This window comes from Notamacropus eugenii, chromosome 1, assembly GCF_028372415.1.
Source record: "Notamacropus eugenii isolate mMacEug1 chromosome 1, mMacEug1.pri_v2, whole genome shotgun sequence".
Taxonomy (NCBI): domain Eukaryota; kingdom Metazoa; phylum Chordata; class Mammalia; order Diprotodontia; family Macropodidae; genus Notamacropus; species Notamacropus eugenii.
Genome location: NC_092872.1, coordinates 312,560,858 through 312,581,470, shown reverse-complemented (window position 1 = coordinate 312,581,470; position 20,613 = coordinate 312,560,858). Strand labels below are relative to the sequence as shown.

The following is a 20,613-nucleotide window of genomic DNA, read 5'->3' as shown; positions in this document are numbered from 1 at the left end:
AAGGAAGACATAAGCAACTATGTACAAACAAAATGTGTACAGAATAAACTGAGGGTAGTCTTGGGCACTAAGATAAAGAAAAGAGGACAGGAAAGAGCTTCTTGCAGAATGTGGAACTTTAGCTGAGACATGAAGGAAGCCAGGGAGGATAGGAGATGGAGCTGAGGAAAGACCCCATGGGGTGGGGAGTAGGGGAGACAGCCAATGAAAATGTAGAATTGAGAGATGGAGTATCTTGTGAGAGGAACAATAAAGAGGTCAGTGTCACTGGATGACAGTGTACATGGAGGGGAGTAAGATGTTAAAAGACTAGAAAGGTAGGAAGAAGTCAGATTATGAAGGATTTCTTTATTTGACCCTGGAAGTGATATTGAGTTTATTGAGTATGGGGGTTGATACAGTCAGATCTGCACTTTAGGAAGTTCAGTTTGACAGCTGAATGGAAAAAGACTTGAGTCTCTTGGACTGGAGAAGACACAAGGCAAGGAGACCAACCAGCAGCTCTAGCTATGGTAGCTCTAGATATCAAGAATTAGAATTGTTGGAATCCCTTTTCTAGGCAATAGCAACTTTCCAAGCAGAAGGACAGAAAGGATTGAGCTCTCCCTATGCAATTTCCAAGAATGACCATATGATGACAACAGAAAGCAAGATTCCAGGGCCCCATTTATACAACAGCTGTTTCCTTTGTACCTCACTAGGTTAAACATGGTCATTCCAAGCTGGTCTGGTGTTCTCTGATTGGAAAAACCTTCTACTACTATCGAAGCCATGAGGACAAGGTATTTTACTCAATTTGATGATAGTTTGCTATAGGGTTTTTCTTTTCCCCCTCACCTTGGGGACTATCATTATCCATTCTTCTGTTTTTTCAAAAACCAGTTGCCCAGACCCCTGAATTTCCCTGGACCCATAGCTTTCTGGTAGTCCCTGCTGAATCTGACCTGTCCTTTCAATATCTAAAAATTTCAATTATCTGGCTCCATCCAGGGATGTCTAGCCAATGACTTCTGCCTTTGTAGTTTGTCTACTGAGTTGTATTTTTACTTGAACTTCATTCTGCCTTCTGTACTGTTGAGCTAGTTAGAGACATTTCCATCCTCAATTTCCTTGCCCTCATCTTCCCACCTCTGGCAATCTCAGGACACAGGGAGGAGAGCGACTCCAGTTCTCTCTTTCACTAATGGTGTCTCTCTCTAGTATCCTCTGGGATGCCTGCCTGTTCAGGGGGCACTTATAGAGGAGGTGGATCGTTCCTGTGATTCAGATGAAGACTACGAGGCTACTGGAGGAATGAGAAGGCTTCTCTCTTCCCACTGTACCCTGGTGATCCACCCACCAGAACACAGTCCCACCTATCTTCTCATTGGTTCCAAGCATGAGAAGGTAAGTCAGGGAGTGGGACAAAGTGGGGTCACCAAAAAAGAACTGACGTGGGTGATTTCACTCTCTTTCTTTTCCCCTCAACCTTGAACTTAAGGAATTCTGGCTTTGCTTTTTCCCCACTGCCTCTGCAACTAACCTTTGGTAACTGGTAGGTGTAGAATTCCTTCAAATCTGAGAATCTCTTGAAACAGCACCCTCAGAGGAGGATGGCCCATTCATTTGGGGGAATTAAAAGCCACATGTTTGAAAATCGAAGTTCTTCCCCATATGGCCCTGAATCTGTTTATGGTTATTGGTTATGGCCAAGTGTCCTTGCCCCTTCAGTGAACTTCACCTAAAACACTGAATTCTGCCTATTAGACCTTTGAGCTCCTTGAGAGCAAGAACTGGGTTGAGTTTTTGTTTTGCTTTCAGCCCTTCTTTGTATCCATAGCATTTAGCACAGTACCTGGCATACTATGGGTGCTAAATAAGTGCTTCTTGGAAGCATTAACTAATTCTTCTTCACCTCCAGGACACATGGCTCTACCACCTCACAGTGGTTGCAGGTAGCAACAGTGCTAAGGTAGGCACTGCCTATGAGCAACTCATTGGAAAACTGATGGATGAAGAAGGGGACCCAGGTAAGCGGCATCCAACAGGCTTAATGTTTAGGTGGAGTGGATGGATGGCTTGGTGAGTTTGGTTAGGGAGCAGTAAATGAGTTATTCCTTTGACTGCTTGAAGAATTGCCTTCCCTTCTGTTAAGTAAAATACTTTAACTCCAGCACCTCCACAAGCTTAGCCCTGGGTCAAGGCTAGGATGATCTACTCTATTTCCTGGAGAGTTTTCAATTGCACGATAGAAATTTCACTCTGTTTAGCCCTCAGCTTTGCAGGTAGGACAGAGGGTTAGTGAATGAAGGTGACTAATCTGTAGCTAGGGCATGTTAACAAGGGAAACAAGAATGGAAACAGGGCTGACCTGAGTACAGGATATTTGAGATTCATTCATTTGACTGCTGATGTCCTCTTTCTCTCTCTCCTCTCCTCTATGTCTCTCTCTCTGTCTCTATCTCCTTCTCTCCTCTCCCCTTGCCTCCCCTTCTCTTCTTTCTCTCTCTCACTTTTCCTCTCTTTCCCTCTCTTCCCCTTCTTCTCTTCTCTTTCTTCTCTTCTCTCCCTATTTCTCTTCCTTTCTCTCTCTCTCTGTCTCTCTGTGTCTTCTCTCCTTCCTTCTCCCCCTCTCTTCTTTTTTTTCTCTCCCTCTCTCTACCACCATATTCATGGCCATCCTCTCATACATCTCTGTGTGCAACTAATTGTAAATTGAAATTGTTTAATTCTTTGGATTTGTATCCCCAGTGCCTAGTAGAGTGTAGGCAACAAATATTTGCTGATTGATACAATGCCCAAATAAGTCTTCATACATGTATAAGTACTTGTAACTACAATTATATGTTATACAAACATCCTCCATCAGCCATAACGATGAACTCAATGCCAACTGCGTGCCCTAGGACAGTCCCTACCCCATCCTCCCTTCAAATTCAAACTCTAGGGATGAAGCCTTCAGGATGTCGGATAGGGCATCCCCCATCCCTGGGGGTAACTGACACTGCTTTCCGGTTTTGTGCTCCTATCAGGTTCCCCTTTGTGGAGACACCCCATGCTGAACTATAGTAAAGATGGACTTTGTTCCTCCCTCACCACACTGCCCTCAGAAGCCCTGCAGACCGAAGCCCTCAAGCTCTTTAAGGTAATTGTTCAGGCAGCCTATGCCACCTTCCCTGTTCTCTCTCTTCCACAAGATGTCCTGAGCAGTACTAAAATGCAGCCCTCAATCAATAACCACATGTAGCCAGTTACTCTCATCCTTGTGAAACTAGCAGACAGGTTGGAAGAGCAGGGAGAAATGAATGCTTCATGTTGCATCAGTACAAGCCTAGGTTTTATGGTCTCATTCTCCTCTTTGAGAATAGAAGCCCAAGTACCACTAATGGGAAAGAATTTTCACTGAAGGTAGAAGCAGCGGAAACAGCATTTACGAGGCACTGGGAAGAGACAAGGCCTTTTCTTAAAGTGAAATATATAAATGGTTCCCTGCTAAAATGCAGCTTTGCCTTCCCCCTTCTGTTGTGACAAATGAGCCCCATTTTATCTATTCTTGTGTCTTACGATTACAGAACTAGGCAAATTAAAACTGTAGAAGGTGAGAATATGAAATGGAGCATCTCTCCTTTTAACAAAGCTTCCAATGGAAGTGGGCAGCTAGGTGGTGCAGTGGATAGAGCACCAGTGCAAGAGTCAGGAGGACCTGAGTTCAAATCTCACCTCAGACACTTGATACTCACTAGCTGTGTGACCTTGGGCAAGTCACTTAACCCCAATTGCCTCATCCTGGCTCATATACAGTCATCCTGATGAATATCTGCTCGCTGGATTCAGATGGCTCTGGAGGAGAAGTGAGGTTGGTGACCTGCACAGCCCTCCCTCACTCAAAAAAAACAAAGTCAAGTGCAAGTCATGTCATTATTTCTCTGTGGGCATGGTCTTCTTTGGCAATGAAGGATGAATACACATACACACACACACCAGTGGAAGTAACTGAATTCCAGTGCAACGGTTGGTGGTTGTTCAGTTGTTTTTTCAGTCATGTCTAATTCTTCGTGACCCCATTTGGGATTTTCTTGGCACAGATACTGGAGGGGTTTGCCATTTCCTTCTCTAGCTCATTTTACAGATGAGGAAACTGAGACAAACAGGATTAAGTGATTTGCTTAGGGTCACATATCTATTAAGTATCTGAGGCCGAATTTGAACTCAGGTCTTTCTGAGGCCAAATTTGAACTCAGGTCTTCCTGAGGCCGAATTTGAACTCAGGTCTTCCTGACTTCAGGTCTGGCACGTTATACACTGTAACACCTTGGGGCTGTAATGGGTCATACATGGTACTTAATAAACAGGATTTATCTTACCCCTTAAAAACCCAATCATCTCTCCAAAACTTCCCATTTCCATTGTAGATACCACCATTCCTCCATTCTCACATAACATTACCCCCTCCCCCTCCCACCTCTATCCCCAACTGCCAAATCTTGATATTTCTCCTTCCACAACATCACTGGCAACCAGTCACTTCTCTCAACTCATACACCACCTTAGTTCAGGCTCTCATGACTTTTTGCCTAGCTTTATGGCAAGGCTTCCCTGCCTCAAATCTCTCCTCACCCCAATCCTATCCTCCACACAGCTGCCAAAATGATCTTCCTGAAGGGTAAGGTCTGACCTTAGCTCAACGAGCTCCACTGGCTTCCCGTTGCCTCTTGACTTGGAGCAAACTCCTAAGTTCTAAAGTTCTTTCATAACCTTGTCCCAACCTATTTTTTCAACCTTGTAGACTGCTCTACCCCTTCCCATAACCTGTAATCCAGCCAGCTGGCCTTTCCTCTTTACCTTGCACATGACATTCTATTTTCTGTCTCCTGACTTTGCACCACAATGGACTTTCTCCTTTACCTCCACCTAGAGGCCAGGTGAGTGCTAAGCCTGGAATCAGAAAGACTTAACAGCTGTGTGATGCTGGGTAAATCACCATCTCTACTTCACTTTCCCCATTTGGGGTAGTATCCACCTCTGAGAGTTGTTATGAGGATCAAATGAGATATTATTTGTAAAGTGCATAGCACTGTGCCTATTTTCTTCCTTCTTTGTATCTTCCTTCCTTCCTTTTCTCCTTTCTTCCTCCCTTCCTTCTTTCCTCATAAAATCCCTCTTTTCCTTCAAGACATAACTCAGGCACTACCTCAGCCCTTCCTGATCCTTTCAATAGCTAGTACCCTCCCCTGAATACTACCTTGGGTCTGCTTGTATGTATTCTCTTTATATTCTTTAGATACTTGTATACCTTGATGTCTCCTCTGTTATAATGTGAGCTGCTTTCAAGTAGGAATTTTTAAATTTATTGTATTTGTATCCCCAGCACCCAGCATGGTACCTGACACATGTTTAACAAAAGTTTAATAAGTGCTGTTGGGTAATTGAAAGTAGAGGAAACCAGTTCAAAAAACCTCAGCCCTTCCCTTGAGGGTATCACCTTAGTAAAATTCCCTTAGTAAAATATTAGAAAATATTCCCTTAGTAAAAGTGGACCCATCCTAGAACATTTCTGCTAAAGGACTCTAAATGCTATTTGGCCACTGTCTATTTCCTTGGTGGAAAAGTGTTTTGTTTTTTTTTTCCATTTGAAAAGCAGAGGACCTGAGGCACATAAAGAATGCTAGGAGTTCTAACTTCCCATTTTTTACTTTGCTCCTTGGGCTGCCCCTGGAGCAGATAGATTCCACCCCTAAATGCCCTCCTGCCCCATCTTCCCCCTGCCTCAACCCTTAACAATGAACAACCATTTCTCATTTGGGAAAGAACTGAGTGGACTTGATTCTCAATTCTCCTATTCAGTCTCAAGACTGCTGGGAAAATGCAGCCCACCTTACTCACACCTCTCACTGGAGTGAGGGAGATCATTTCTGCTGCCTGAATTTCAGAGCCTGACCAAAGTCACTTAGCATTTTGACCATAAGGGCTTTGGGTTCCAAGAAGGAACAGAAGGCATAGGGGACTTGCTTCTAAGTCTCAGTCAGGCAATAAGCATTTATTAAGCATGTTATGTACCACACACTGTGCTAAGTGCTGGGGGCAAAAAGAAAAAACAACAACAAACCAATCCCTGCCCTCCCTTGAGGAGCATTTCATTCTAGTGGGGGAGACAACATAAATAATTAAGTACACATAATACAGAGGAAGAGAATAGATGCTTATTTGCTTCCAATTTTTCTTTCCCAGTCCTGCCAGCTATTCATCAATGTACCTGTAGAGGCTGCCTCTGTGGATTACCATGTGTCACTGGCCCAAACAGCTCTGCAGGTGTGCCTGGTTCACCCAGAACTGCAGAGTGAGCTCTACTGCCAGCTCATCAAGCAAACTAGCTGCCACCCTCCACAGGGACATTCCCTCCTGCAGGTGAGTGTATGTGACATGGGAGAGGCACAGCCTCAATAGAACATAGGACAGGATCCCCCACACATACAGCCAACTTTTCCCATTGATGAGAAGCTGCCTATGGGGAGGTAGGAAAGATGCAGAAGGGAGGGTAGGAGCAGGCGATCCCTTCAGCTATACCAACATATTGGGAATGCCCAGGCTGATGATCTTATTTCTCTATGCTACATCTCTCCAGGGGGTGGGGATCACATCTTTGCCCCGTCCTTAATTCTTTCCACACTGATAGATCACTTGGTTGCCCATTTTTGTGACCATAGATGGCCACAGATCTGATAGTGTTAGACCTCTGGGTTGAGAAGAGAACACTGAAGCTCTGTAAGGTACATGGCAAGGCAGAGGACAACTAGATCCTGCACTCACTTGTTGGTGCCTGGTTTCCCTTGGCAGTGCTGGCAACTCCTGGCTCTGTGTGCTCCTCTTTTTCTGCCTCAGCATCACTTCCTCTGGTACATCAAACAGCAGCTCCAGCGCCATGCAGATCCCAGGTGAACAGATGACATTTCCTTTACCCTTGGTCTCTCTCCCTCTCTCCCTCTAGCTCTAACACTGAATATAGTGGATTTATAAGGGAAGGAATACTATGGAACACATGGAAAGACAAAGGCCCCAAATTGTTCCTGCCCTCTGATTTATTGAGGTATATTTACATGTAGATCAGTGGAGCTAAACTCAAATAGAAATGGATCCCTGTTAGGCAGCATATTAACTTAGAAAACCAAAAATTAACATAAATTATCTATGTTGTACTGTATTTTTCTTTATTCTGTTAAACATTTCCCAGTTACATTTTAATCTAGCCACAACATACTCAGAAGTTCTGTGGACTGTAAATTTCACACCTTCGATGTAAACCTCACATAAAAATCTAGGTGCACCCAAGTTTCTTTATACACTGTTGCTAAGTATACATATATCCACAGACATTCATTTGAGGTATTCACCCATAATTACAAAGACCTTCTAATGACACCAAAGGTTTTGGTTTTTAAAAAATTAGCTCCATTCTGGGAACACTCAGTCATAAATCATAAATCCCTTCTTTAAGCTATCACATCCCAATACATTTTTTTCTGAGTTTCCTGAATTTAAATCAGGTTGCCCCTACTTTTCCTCTTTCTTCTACTTAACAATTTTCTGGCTGGGTGGCTGGCTGCCAGCGTGGATCAGAAGATATCTGTGTTATAAACTTACAGTATATGTGTGTCCTTAGTGACAGCTAGAAGACAGAGGGGTTAGATTCCTCTGGTGATTCCAGCTCATGAGCCAGTGCTGAAAGTTGATAGGGTCTAAGTGTGGTGAGTCTCTCGTAGCAGTCCCATCCTAGAGTGAGTTAAACCTTGAGGTTCCCATGAGCCTCTAGATATTGAAGAATCCACAGCAATTTTTCAAATTTAACCTCTGTAAAATTAGTGGATAAACATTTATTAATTTCCTATTATGTGCCAGGTAATATCTTAAGCACTAGGGATACAAAGAAAGGCAAAAACCAGTCACTGTTCTCAAGAAGCTCACAATCTAATGAGGGGAAACGTGTAAACAACTACATACAAACAAGATATACACAGGACTAATTAGAAATAACCAAAAGAGGGAAGGTACTAGCACTAAGGGGGGTCCAGGAAAGCTTCCTTTATAGATGGAATTTTATCTGGGACTTGAAGAAAGCCAGGAGATGGAGATGAGAAGACAGTGTCATAGGCAGCCTGTAAAGCAGCTCAGAGTTGGGAGGTGGGATGTCTTGTTTCAGAAACAGCAAGGAAGCCACTGATCTCATAGTACATCAGGTAGGAGGGGAGGTATAAGAAGACTGGAAGGTTATGAAGGGCTTTGAACGCCAAATAGAAGATTTTTATATTTGATCCTAGAGGTATTGGGGAACCACTTGAATTTACTGAGTAGGGGAGTGACATGGTCAGACCTATCTGCGCTTTAGAAAGATCACTTTGACAGCTAAGTGGATGCCAGACTGGAGAAGGAGATTCTTTCAGCAGAGAGACCAGCCAGCAGGCCATTGAAGGGGGTATAGGCAAGGGATGTTATGAAGGTAAATAGACAGGCCCTGGAAACAGATTGGACATGGGAGTTGGGGTGAAAGACCATGAGGAGTTGCACATCTCAAGGCCAATATACCTTTCCAGGCCTGCAGGCAACATAAGTCCTGATTTAAACATGAATGTGATCTCCAATGGCCCCATCTCTTTTCTGTTTAGAAGTGAAACTGGCCAATATGCTACCTACTGCCAGCGAGCTGTGGAACGGACCCTGGAGGCTGGGGAACGGGAAGCCAAGCCATCTCGAATGGAAGTGGTATCCATCCTATTGCGCAACCCCTACCATCATTCCCTACCCTTCAGCATCCCTGTGCATTTTGTCAATGGGACCTATCAGGTGAGACAGGCAGCACTTTCCTCCTGGTCCTCATCTCCCTAAGACTTCCAATCTTGACTCTTCATCCTATTTTGTTGTTGTTCAGTTGGGCCCAACTCTATGTGACCCCCTGGACCATACTGTCAATGGGGTTTTCTTCGCAAAGATATTAAGTGGTTTGCTATTTTCTTTTCCAATGTATTAACAGAGGTTGTGATTTGCCCAGGATCACACAGCTAGTACATATCTAGGACCAGATTTTAACTCAGGTCTTCCTGACTTCAAACCCAGGACTCTTGCCTCCTATTTAATATTTTGGCCTCCTGCCCCATTCTAACTACTCCATAGAAAACTGTTTGGCCTGAGCAGGTACACAGTTAGCCTCCTGTGAAAATCATACCCACATAGTTGACTGGTTTGGGAAAGGCAAAATAACAAGAATAGCCTGGCATGTGGGTAGAGGTGGGGGGAGAAAGGGAAGGAACCACATCATGGAATACATTTCCTCCTAAGTCCTTACATGTATGAGAAAGTAGAGGTATTGGAACAGTCTTCTGGACACTTGTACAAAGGAAGAAACTGAGGAACAGATCTGAGAAAGCGCATTGTTCAAAGTCATACATCAAAGAAGCAGCATGGCACAGTGCATAGAAAGTTAGCCTCAGAGTCAGAAAGAATTAGATTTAAGTTCTACTTCAGACTCTCACTGGCTGACTGGGACTCTCTGACCCTATCTCTTCCACCCCCAGGCCACTCTCTTAAGGCACTCTGTAAGTCACAGAGAGGGTGCTGATTTGCATTGAAGAGTTCCTCACTGGGATATATCGCTATCTTAATGATCTCACAGGCCTGCCCTCTCCCCACCCCCATCCCATCCCTAGGAAAAAAAGTCACAAAGAAGACATGTACTAGAATTTGTATTTTATCCTAACTCCCTGCTGGGAAGGCTAACATACCTAGGCATTCTCCTCTCTGTACAAAAAAATGCAAACCAAGTTTTCTCTGACATATTATATCAAATCATGTCCCTTACAGCAAATCTTTTCAACTCTTACCTTAGACCTCTTTCATCGCTTTTCATTTCACTGAGACTTTTCTGCCCTCTCAGGTGGTAGGTTTTGATGGTTCCTCCACTGTGGATGAGTTCCTCCATCAGCTGAACCAGGAAATAGGAATGAGAAAGACATCCCACTCTGGCTTTTCACTCTTCACAGATGATCCTTCTGGCAAGGACCTGGAGCACTACCTACAAGGAAGCATTAAGGTGAATTTCAGGCCTCTACATTAAGCTGGACTTAATTAATTAAGACTGGACTCCCTCCAGTAAGGGTGGGGAGATGTAGTCACCCCATTAGGTATATTGACTATGCAAGGAGAATTGTTTTATGGGCTGTGAAATCAAATCATGGCAACAAGCATTATTAAGCATTTTCTATATGCCAGGCACTGCATCAAGCACAGGGAATTATAAACACAAGTGCCCTTGTCCTCAGGGAGCTTACATTCTAATAGGGGAAGACAACATATAAAAAGAACCTAAAAAAGGAGGGGTGGAGGAATTAACATACTGGGGGAGGGGACAGAGGTGTAAGGGAAGTCCAGGAGGAAAATGAAGAGAACAGCCTGAAGAATGAAGACATGGTTAGTCTGGTTTTTGTTGTTGTTCAGTTGCTTCAGTCACATCTGAACCTTTCTGACCCCTTTGGGGTTTTCTTGGCAATGATATTGAAGCAGTTTGCCATTTCCTTCTCCAGCTCACTTTACAGATGAGGAAACTGAGGCAAGCAGGGTTAAGTGACTTGCCCAGGGCCACACACTTAATAAGTGTCCAAGGACAGGTTTGAACTCCGGAAGATGAGTCTTCCTAACTCCAGGACCAGTACTCTATCCACTGTGCTGCCTAGCTGCCTGCATTTATGATAGTCCTTTACAATTTACAGAGCACCCTCAGAGTATTGTGGCATTTGATCCTCACAGTTGCCCTGTGAAATGCCTGGCACAAATACTTTCATCTCAATTTTACAGAGAAGTAAACTAAGGTTTGGGAAGTTCTTACTTTCCCAGGGTCTTGGTGCCAGCATCAGAGCTAGGTCTCAATTCCATGTTTGATTTCATGGCCAGTTCTCTCCTCCTTCCACACTACCACACTGCTTCATTGTGTATGAAGCACACTGGATCCCTAAAATCACCTTATTAAATATTGAGACTCTTTTTGAAACTGAACGTCTGTGAATGGGATCCAAGAAGCACCTGCTTTGAATTATATGATAATAGTATGATGTGACAATTCTGATGAATTTGTTCTTGTGATTGGGTACTTAAGGTACAGGAGGTATTGTGTATTGGTTTTCTATATTCTTTAAGAAAAGAATTTTTTTTTGTCTTCCACTTTAGACCATGGAAATGATGTCCTTTGTAACCTCTTCCTATAGTCAGTGTAGTCTTAGGAATGCAATCAACTCAACAATCCTTTGTTAAGCATCTGCTGTGTGCCAGGTACCGTGCAAAGACAAAAAACGAAAAAAGTCCCTGCTCTCAATAAGTCTACGTTCTATTAGAGAAGCTATGTCTGTACATAAGTATCTATATTATACATACAAGGAAACTCAATTCAAGGTAATTAGAAAGAACAATCACTAGCAGTTAGGGGACTTGAGTTGAGTCCTGAAGGAAGTGAAACACTCTATGAAACAAAAGTGAGGATGGAGTCCATTCCAGACATAGAAATGTCCAGGACAAAGGCATGAAGGTGGGAGATGTATTGTTGTATATGAGGGACAAAAAGAAGGTCAATTCATTTGGACAGTGATGTGTAGAAAGGGAAGTAATATGTAAGAAAGCCGAAATGAGATAAGGGTTTGAAAAGCCAAACAAAGGAGTTCATATTTCATCCCATAGACAATTAGGTCATTAGAGTTTGTTGAGTAGAGGAGTGACATAGTTAGATATGTACTTACAGCAGTCACTTGGCAAGAGACTTAAGGCAAGGAAGTCAAATAGAGCACTGCAATAATAATCCAGACAAGATGTGATGGGGGCCTAAAATAAAGTGGTGGATATGTTAATAAAAAGGGTTGATCGTGAAAGGGATGGAGGCAGAAACTTCAGGATCTGACAACTAACCAGATCCATATGGTAATGGAGAGTGAGGAATCTGGGCAAATGCTGAGATTTGAAGAATGGTGGTGTCCTTGACAGAAATAAAGAAATTTGGTAGAGACAGGAGGCAGCTAATAAGGATTTATTGATGAGGTGGATGGTAATCAAGTATGAGTTTAGAATCTGCAGTGTGTCTGAGGAACTCAGTGTTGTAGTTCTAGGCCAGGTATTAGGAGGACATGTTTTCTGACTGAAACCTGCACCACCAGATGTTCCTATCATCTTTGCTTTCCATATCAATTGTGAAACACACATGGAATTCCAGGCAGATAAAACCCAATCAAAACCTTCAGTGCTTAGTGAGGAATGGCAGCTGACCCTCCAGGTTTAGCATGCAATATTTATTTTACAGCTTTGCTCATCCTTCTCTGCTCTGGTTCCTGGCTCAGCACAGTGCTAGGCACATAGGAGGTACCTTTGGTCATGAGAAGAATGGTACTTACTTGAATGGAAATGGTCAGTTAAACTAGGTGGAGGGTGCATGTCTTCAGGGGTCTTTCTGAGTTTTCCTTCCTAAAAGTACTTCTCTTTATTATTCTTGCTAAAGATCTGTGATGCCATCTCCAAGTGGGAACAATCCCTGAGAGAGCTTCATCCTAGGAAGTCTGAGGGCAGCAACCGGATTGTGAAGCTCATTTACAAGAACAGGTCCTGAACAGCAAGGATGGGATGGGACACAAATATTGCACAAGTGACTGAACGTGATGGCCTTCCTTTGCCACCATAAGCTTGTTCCCTCTCCTAATCAATCAAAATGTCCTCTATTCTACAAATCGGGGAAAGAGCCCAAAGGTCTAAGCACTGCTTGAGGGGTCATTCTAACCTTCAGCTTTGTCCCAGAATCTCTATGTGACACTAGGTTAAATAAACTTCCCTCTGTAGTCTCATTCCTCCTTCAGGAAAACAGCAAAAACCAATCTCAAAGAAGGACTTTGTACATTACCTTGCAAAGGGGAAGCTTTCCATTGGCACTAAGAGTTTAAGACTGTGAACTGGATAAGTAGTCCCAATTCAAGGGACAAATATAGACATTCTTAGAAGTAGGTAACTAAACTGCACAGCCTAACTCAACAAACAATTCCTTTCCAGGGCTCATCTCCCAATAAAATAATTCCCATTAAACTAATACCTCCATTGTACTTAACTCATATTGTCATCATATTTAATCTTGTAGGCAGTGCAAATATCATTATCCTTATGCATAGTATATCATGATACCTATTATCATGGTGCCTAGTTACCCCAGTAGTCCAGTAGGAACACCCAGCCTATTCAGCGTTAAATCCAAGAAATTTTGAGGACCCAAGGATCCCAAAGGAACTTCTTTCTGTGTTTTTGTTGGTATGAACTTATGTCATGGCCTTTTCTTCCTTGTCACATTTCATGACAATTTTCCTGTGGGAAGGGTCATGCAGATGGGGAAAACATAAGCCTTCCTCTTTTAAAATCAAGATTTAAAACAACGCTAAGAATATTAAATCCTTATCATTCTGTTTGGCATCCATATTGATTTCTCTTTGTATTGTCCTTGAGTCAAGTATTTCATGTGCTCCCTCCTTCTTATAGGCTCTATTTTCGGCATCAGATCAAAGGAGAAACTGAGCAGGAGCGGCTTCTGCTTGCCTTCCAGGTGAGCAATGAGATCACTGCAGGGAGATTCCCAGTCAACAAGGAACTAGCTCTTGAGATGGCTGCACTGATGGCCCAGGTAAGTGACCTGCCATCAGCTGAGTGAAACACCTCTGATACTAGGGGCTAGGATATATTAGATGATGTCTTACTACTACTGCTATGAGGATGCAGTCTGTAACACAGAATATGCAATAGAACTTACAAGACCTAAGAAAAGGAGGTGACAGAAAACATTAGGGAATTGAAAGAAACAGTTCCCAGGAGGCCTATGCAGGGAATACCCCCTTTGCAGGGCTTGTTGTGTGCTAAATATCCCAGAGGATGGGAAGTAATCAGACTACTTCACAAATTTTATCTGCTAGAAGTGTAAAGGAAAAAGGAATACACCTTTAATCCAGTCTATGGCACTTTTTCATCACTTTGATGACAGAAAGCTGATCTGCTTAGGAGGTAGTTGGCTCTGTAAGAATTAGAGGCCCAGGAATTGGGAGAGCAAAATTTGCAAAAACTAAAGAAGTCACTGGAGTAAATGATCAGTCTCTAAGGTTCTTTTAGCACTAACATTCTTGTGTGAATGAAAAAAAAAATTATTAAGTCATTATTATGGGAAGAAAATCTGAGTTTGGAACTGAGCAAGTATAGTTTTTATGAGGACTTTGTTTTAGTAGCTTGAAGTAAAGAGCTGATCCATCCCAACAAGACACTCCTGTAGACTACTTCTCCATTTTCAAAGGAAGAATTGTAAATTCCACTTCTCAACGAATCCTTCTTTCTCTTTCCTTGGAACACTATAAGGTCCTAATTGAGGTCTAATGCTTACATGCTTTCTACACAGGTGGAATATGGGGATTTGGAGAAACCTAACCTTCCTGGTCCTATGGGAACAGCTCCTGCCAAGGCTCAGTATCTCCTCCAATTGGTCCTAGATAGGTTCTACCCCAGGAGATATAGATATGGTGTACCTTCTGAACAGCTGAGGTAGGAGGGGTAGTAGCTCAGCATGATATAGGAGGTGGTATAGGGAGGAAAGGGTCTGATGGAAGCAAGGGTTGTCACATAAATATTGCATCTGGGTCCTTCATTGATAAGGTTCTCTTCCCCCTCCCTTCTCCTAGACACTTGGCAGACACACTAGCCTCAAAATGGACAACGCTGCAAGGCTGTTCCTCAACTGAGTGCATTCGTATCTACTTGACTGTGGCTCGAAAGTGGTCCCTGTTTGGTGCTAAACTCTTTGCTGCTCAGGTGTGTCAACGGCCCCTAGAAAAAATACCATGCCACAATACATGGGGAACCTCCAAGATGCTCCTAGAGCTTCCTTCTCTTCCAGTTGCCTAGTTTGTACCTGGTTTAGCTTCATCCCTAAACCCACACAACATGGTGGGTGACTACTGGAACTGATGTCAAAGGGACTTGGATTGGAATTCTGGCCACTCTCTGGGTATCCCTGGAAAAAGCACTTATCCTCAGTTTCAGTTCCCTCATTTATAAAATGAGTGTGGACTAGATTGAAGATCGCTTAAAATCATGATGGCAATTTGATATTTGGGTATGTAACCAACAGTGGTGTTTCACCATTAGACGTCACTAGTGCACCTCTAATGATATATGGTTACATACATCACTCATTTCTGATGTCCATATCTCAGGAAGGCCCTTTTCCCTGTGGCCTCTGTTTCTCTGCCTTCCTTTCCCTTTCCCCACTGACCTTATCATTCTTAACAAGGTTAAAGCTTAATAGTAAACTCATTCACAGTAAAGTGCTAGTGATCTATTACATCCCCAAGGAGTACTTTTAAAGTGAAATTTAGAGAGACCATGAATCTCTAATAAGCACTGCACATAAGGGAGATTTTTAGTTTGCTTGCTTTCCTGGTATCCCATAAGGAAATACCTACTTTAGTTTCATGCAAAGAAAGACTAGATTTCATTATCTGGCGTAAGCTTTAATCTATCATCATAGATAAACTCATTAGCATCCTGCTCCTGTGAGTCAAACAAGGTTATCTTGAATACTGGAAATCCCTCCTCCCTAGAGATGTGATAGGAAGCAAAGCCCACAGAATTTCTGAGGTTTTTTCCATCTCACTCCATGTCCCTCCTCCTCCATTTCCATTAACATCCCTAAAAAGTTGACTGGAGCCAAAATATACAGATCTTCTTGATGGAACACACTCTGGGGCTAACAAGAATTCCATACCCACAAGAGAACCTGTTCAAGTAACAGCACCATGAGCGTACCCAGATAGGAGTTACCTAGTTCTTCAAAAAGTATATTGATCAGGACCCCCAGGGTGTTGACCATATTACTCCTTATTTTCCCAGACCACCCAACTTTCTACCAAGGGGAACACTCTGGTGTGGATTGCTGTGAATGAAGATGGTGTCAGTATCCTGGAACACAACACTATGGTACTGAGAAAAGTAGAGTTGCTTCCCAATTCCCTCTTCTCTCAGGCACTACCATTTCTCTTCACCTCAGATCTGAGTTTGGTTACCACAAACTCTACACCTCCCTGTGTAAAGCCTTCCCTTATAAGTGAAGTATAGATTTTCAAAGTGTCAATTTGCAGACTGTGGTGAAATGATCCATAGTTAGCTGAGACCACCAGTGTCTAGAAAATATCTAGAATGCCACTGATTTCTAGTTTGGGAGACGAGAACATTCCCTTAGAAGCTCTCATTCCCACCTACAATTGTCTTCTTTCTACAGCAAGTTCAAGCCACTCACCCCTACTCCTTGGTGATGACCTTTGGTGGCTACCAGGATGATTTTATGCTTGTGATCAGATCTGGTCCAGATAAAAGTTGTGGTAAAGGCAATACTGAGAAGCTGATCTTCCAGTTGGCACTTCCTAAGGTGGGTCTGAGCAGCTGCCAGGTAAATTTACCCTGGTCCTTTATCAGTTTCATGAAGGAATAAAGGCTAGAGCTTCATATTTTCTGGCAGATAAAACAGCTGGCATTATATGGCATTTTAGAGTTTATAAAATACATATCATTTATTTTTACAACAACGCAATGAGGTCATTAAAGTATGCTTATCCCCATTTTGCAAAACAGATAAGGTCACACAAGTTCACACACAGCTAATCAGTGACAGAGCTGGGACTTAAACCCAGATCCCAAGAGACTGTGCTATGGTCCCTCCAAGCTGTAAGACTTAGAAGAGAGACCAAGTTGCAATGGGCCAGAAGATATCTCTACCTCCATCTAAATTATATGGCTTCAATGCAGGGAGTAATCCCAAATGCCCAGGTAGACTTGAACCTCTCCCGATTTTTACGGTTATTTTCTTTTCTTCCCTCTTCCTAGATTACAGAGTTGACATTCATGATGGCCAGCTACATGAATCATTGCTCCACATTCTCAACCTCATCTCCTAATATACCTCCTATTGGACACCTCCAAGAAATGGATGGAAAACAGTTCCTTGCTTCTGCCTCACATAGTACCAAAGGGCCAACGCTTCTATGAGCATCCTTCCTGCACCTATCTCCCTTCACTTTGTGCCTGTAGACTTAGTGACATCTTGCTGGGTCCCTGCTTCTACTATGAGCTAACTCCCATCCATCCCTTGCGCCTGTTTCAAATTCTCACCAATTCTGCAGGCAGATGACAAAGTCTATGCAATCTACTGTCTTCAACATGCTGAGTTTCAGGCCTTGACTTTCCTAAACCTAAACCCAAATGACAAAAGCCAAGTACTCACCCTCTTCTCACACGAGTGGCCAGACTCAATGAAATTCTAATAGCCTGCCAAGAGAGGTCATGGTTCTGTGTAGACACCATCCAGAATTCAGGACACTGCCCTTGACAAGAAAAATACCTTTTAAATCCTACATATTCTCTACATTTGGGGTTTTAAATTGCAGCTGATTTTCTCATACATTGACTTCAGATCTGGTGACACAAACCAACCTCTTCAGAGTTTGTGGCAAAGGCCTAGTGGTAGGCTCTACCACCAACAGGCTTTATTTCCATGCTGATGAGGTAGCAGGAGATGTAGGAGAAAGAATGGATTTGCTTCCGTTTCTGGAAGCCCTTTATCTCCCAACACTCAACCCAACTTGAGACAAGAGAATAGGAACTGCAGAGGACAGTGAGTGTACTCAGGCTCCAATAATAGGGAAAAGAAATTCAGTTCCTTACGTAGGAGTGAGTGGATACTTGCAGTGGTTTGTGTGGCAGCTGTAATATATTGTAATATATTGTTATATGATGATGTCCTAACCTTGGTAGGGACTGAGGCTGCTGAGCTTTACTCTAGACTGTGGGCAAACTTCACTGCCCTATATTGTCCCAGGACCCTTATCAGACTATCTCCTCTAGTCTGTGTTTAATCACTGGACCAAATGCTTTAAAAATAAGCATTCACTGCTGTGGACAGGAGACTATGCAATGATTTCTTCCTGGTCTTTGAAGATCCAAATAAATAGACTATCTGCTTTTTTGCAGCTTTGTTGGACCACTATAGTTTGTGATCCTGACCTTATTCCTTAAGACATGTTCTGCCTTCTGTAGGGGAGAACAATTTAAGGGAAACAGTAGGAATGCAGAATTAGTCAAGCTCAAAGGAACATATACATATCTTTCATCTTTAAAAAAGACTGTGAAAGAAACTCAAAAGTTTCCTTCATTTTTGTTTCCTACCACCAAATTCTTACCTCTCCATTGGGATGGATGATTCTTATTGGTCTCCATGTTCCCTCAAAAGTCAACCAAATAAAAGAATCCATATTATTTTCCCAATATTTAATAAGACTACAATTTCACTTGCCAGCTTTTTAACACTCAAGGTAGACTTAACATTTATGAGGAAGACAGCAGAGGTAGTTGCGTGGAAAGAGCAATTCCACCAAAGGCCAGATTAGAACCCTGACATTGTCATCATTATCCCCTTCATGATGCTAAAACTGGATGGAGTTGGACCTAGTTACTCTGACAGGCCCTGGTTCTATAAAATCCCCTACCTATGCCTTCTAGGCTGGAAAGAACAAGATAATAAACACTTCTGATAGTGTATTCATATGCATTACATAACTTCACTGTTCTCCTTGTTCTCATCTCTCCCTTCCCTTAGGAAATGAAGATTTGCCTGACATACTTTATAATAATCATCCTTCCAGGGCTGGTGTGGAAAGCAGAGCATATCGCCAATCTTATCTCATAATGTCCTGAGCCCCTGCCTACAGGGCAAACAGGAATAATCTTGTCGGCAACAATAAGTACAAAATTGATATCCCCCATAACCAAAAAAGGTATTATTTACACTAAGTTTTGAAAGTTTTCCCCCACTTTCTCTTCTGCCCTCTCTTGCAGTTTATCAATACTATGTGTTGCTGTCTCGCCATTTTAAGGTTGTGTCTAACTCTTTGTGACCCCTTTTGAAGTTTCCTTAGCAAAGATACTGGAGTGATTTGCCATTTCCTTCTCTACAGTATTGTGTAGAATGAATGAATGAACATTTATTATTAATTTTACAATATAAAGCACTGGAGACACAAATGGAAAAGTAAGACAGTCTCCATTCTCAGGGTGCTTGTATTCTACTGGAGGAAACAACACATGTGGGAGGTCTTTGCTGCAAGTCATATGAAAAGGTCCAGAGGTACTTAGGGTGCTGTAGCTAATAAGACAGTAATGCATCTTTTAAAATGTCATTTCCACCAATATAACCTTGTTTCTGATGTTGAACCATTTGACAATACCAAGGACTTCAGTAGAAAGAACTTCCCTTTCTAGGCAAGAATGCAGTGGCTATGACTGCTGAAAAGGCAAGAGCTCAATCTCTGCAAGGCTTGCTTCCTTAGACAATGTTGTGGGAGCTACGCTGAAAGAAGGGTCAGTGGTTGGGAGTGGCTGGGAGTCCTGAGGAGGGGGTGCCACTATTCCTAGGGCTCTTAAGTTTGCCTTCCTAGTAGAGGCAGTTGGCATTCTTGTGTTGGTAGTGATGGGGACAGCTGGCCATCTCCACAATCGTTGCTTTCTTTGATAGGCTATGAAGGCCAGACTAGAAGAGAGTTAATACTTCAGACTGCTTCAGGTTGAAGCCACTTATTCAATCCAAATGGATACTTCCTGCCTTCTTCCTGTCCTTAGACTGTATTATATCCTGAAGCCCATGAGGACTCAGGAGAGAAAAGGCTCCCTTAGCATCACCATCTTTGATATTTCTGTCATCTGTACGTAATATCAGAACAACAAGCTTCACCTAGAAACAAGCCATTTCTACCTAGGGCTACCTGCATCCCTTCTGGCAATAGTGATAGACAAGAAAAAATCATAGAAGAGTATTAACATCAATCTGACTGAAATGCTCTCTGTGAGGGAGCCAACTGATCGGATCTCTTGACAGGCACCATCATTAACTAATCCCATACAGACCATAGAACTTAAATTGTCAGAACTTAGAGAGGTTTGTGTCTTCTATAATTAAGGGACAATTCCTTCTTCAGCCAAAACCTAAATGACTCCATTTTTTTCCCCTCAAATTCTTCACAAGATCTGTAGCTGGTAATCAGTTTTCTTAGTAGGTCTTATAAATCACTAATCATAAAAGCTAAGCAGCATATGTGCTAATGAATCTCTCTAAGCATTCCTTGCCAACACTGCTCTTCATAGTCATCCCTCCAAAAGTGGTATGACTGACCCTCAGTTTTAAAGTGGGGAAACAAGGCTGCAAAGTGACTTGGCAGAACATTACTCTTGACTTCAAGTATTATTTGATGGGCTATTCTACAGAATGGGGATTAGACATTTTCTATTTGGCAATGTAGAAGGAAGCTGTGGAAGCAGATTTTTAGCTCAACATAATGAAAATGTTAATGTTTAAACTATATAAAATTGCAATGGGCTATGCCAAGAAGTATTGTGTTTCTTATCCCTGAAAGTCTTCAAGCACAGGCTGGATGACAACATGAAGGAAACGTTGCCTGGCATACAGTAAACACTTAATATGTGCTTTACTTTCTTTTGGGCTTCTGAGGTCCCTTCCAACTCCATGATTCTATGAGTTGTCTACTCTCT

The 20,613-nt window shown here is 42.6% G+C and overlaps 2 protein-coding genes across 9 annotated transcripts in view; one reads left to right on the top strand and one right to left on the bottom strand.

Annotated features, from left to right (window-relative positions):
- The window catches only part of PLEKHH1 (pleckstrin homology, MyTH4 and FERM domain containing H1), a 67,166-nt gene extending 46,717 nt beyond the window's left edge, over positions 1–20,449 (top strand). For all 5 annotated transcript variants that reach the window (XM_072629521.1, XM_072629522.1, XM_072629518.1 and 2 more), the window contains 15 exons: positions 702–782; positions 1,201–1,386; positions 1,901–2,009; positions 3,012–3,124; positions 6,208–6,384; positions 6,814–6,911; positions 8,637–8,814; positions 9,902–10,057; positions 12,500–12,600; positions 13,519–13,660; positions 14,420–14,562; positions 14,700–14,829; positions 15,910–15,996; positions 16,298–16,444; positions 16,900–20,449. In XM_072629521.1, coding sequence (XP_072485622.1) covers positions 702–782; positions 1,201–1,386; positions 1,901–2,009; positions 3,012–3,124; positions 6,208–6,384; positions 6,814–6,911; positions 8,637–8,814; positions 9,902–10,057; positions 12,500–12,600; positions 13,519–13,660; positions 14,420–14,562; positions 14,700–14,829; positions 15,910–15,996; positions 16,298–16,444; positions 16,900–17,061 — 2,010 coding nt within the window. In that variant the 3' untranslated portion in view covers positions 17,062–20,449. The remainder of the gene's footprint in view (positions 1–701; positions 783–1,200; positions 1,387–1,900; positions 2,010–3,011; positions 3,125–6,207; positions 6,385–6,813; positions 6,912–8,636; positions 8,815–9,901; positions 10,058–12,499; positions 12,601–13,518; positions 13,661–14,419; positions 14,563–14,699; positions 14,830–15,909; positions 15,997–16,297; positions 16,445–16,899) is intronic.
- The window catches only part of PIGH (phosphatidylinositol glycan anchor biosynthesis class H), a 91,300-nt gene that overhangs the window by 56,760 nt on the left and 13,927 nt on the right, over positions 1–20,613 (bottom strand). For 2 of the 4 annotated variants that reach the window (XR_011971783.1, XR_011971780.1), the window contains exons 4-6: positions 11,751–11,832; positions 9,849–10,039; positions 7,164–7,824 (exon numbers count right to left, since the gene is read on the bottom strand). The gene's annotated coding sequence lies outside the window, so the exon portion shown is untranslated. Of the gene's footprint in view, positions 1–7,163; positions 7,825–9,848; positions 10,040–11,750; positions 11,833–20,613 lie in introns of those variants that run through there. The other 2 variants (XR_011971781.1, XR_011971782.1) reach the window with 2 other exon arrangements.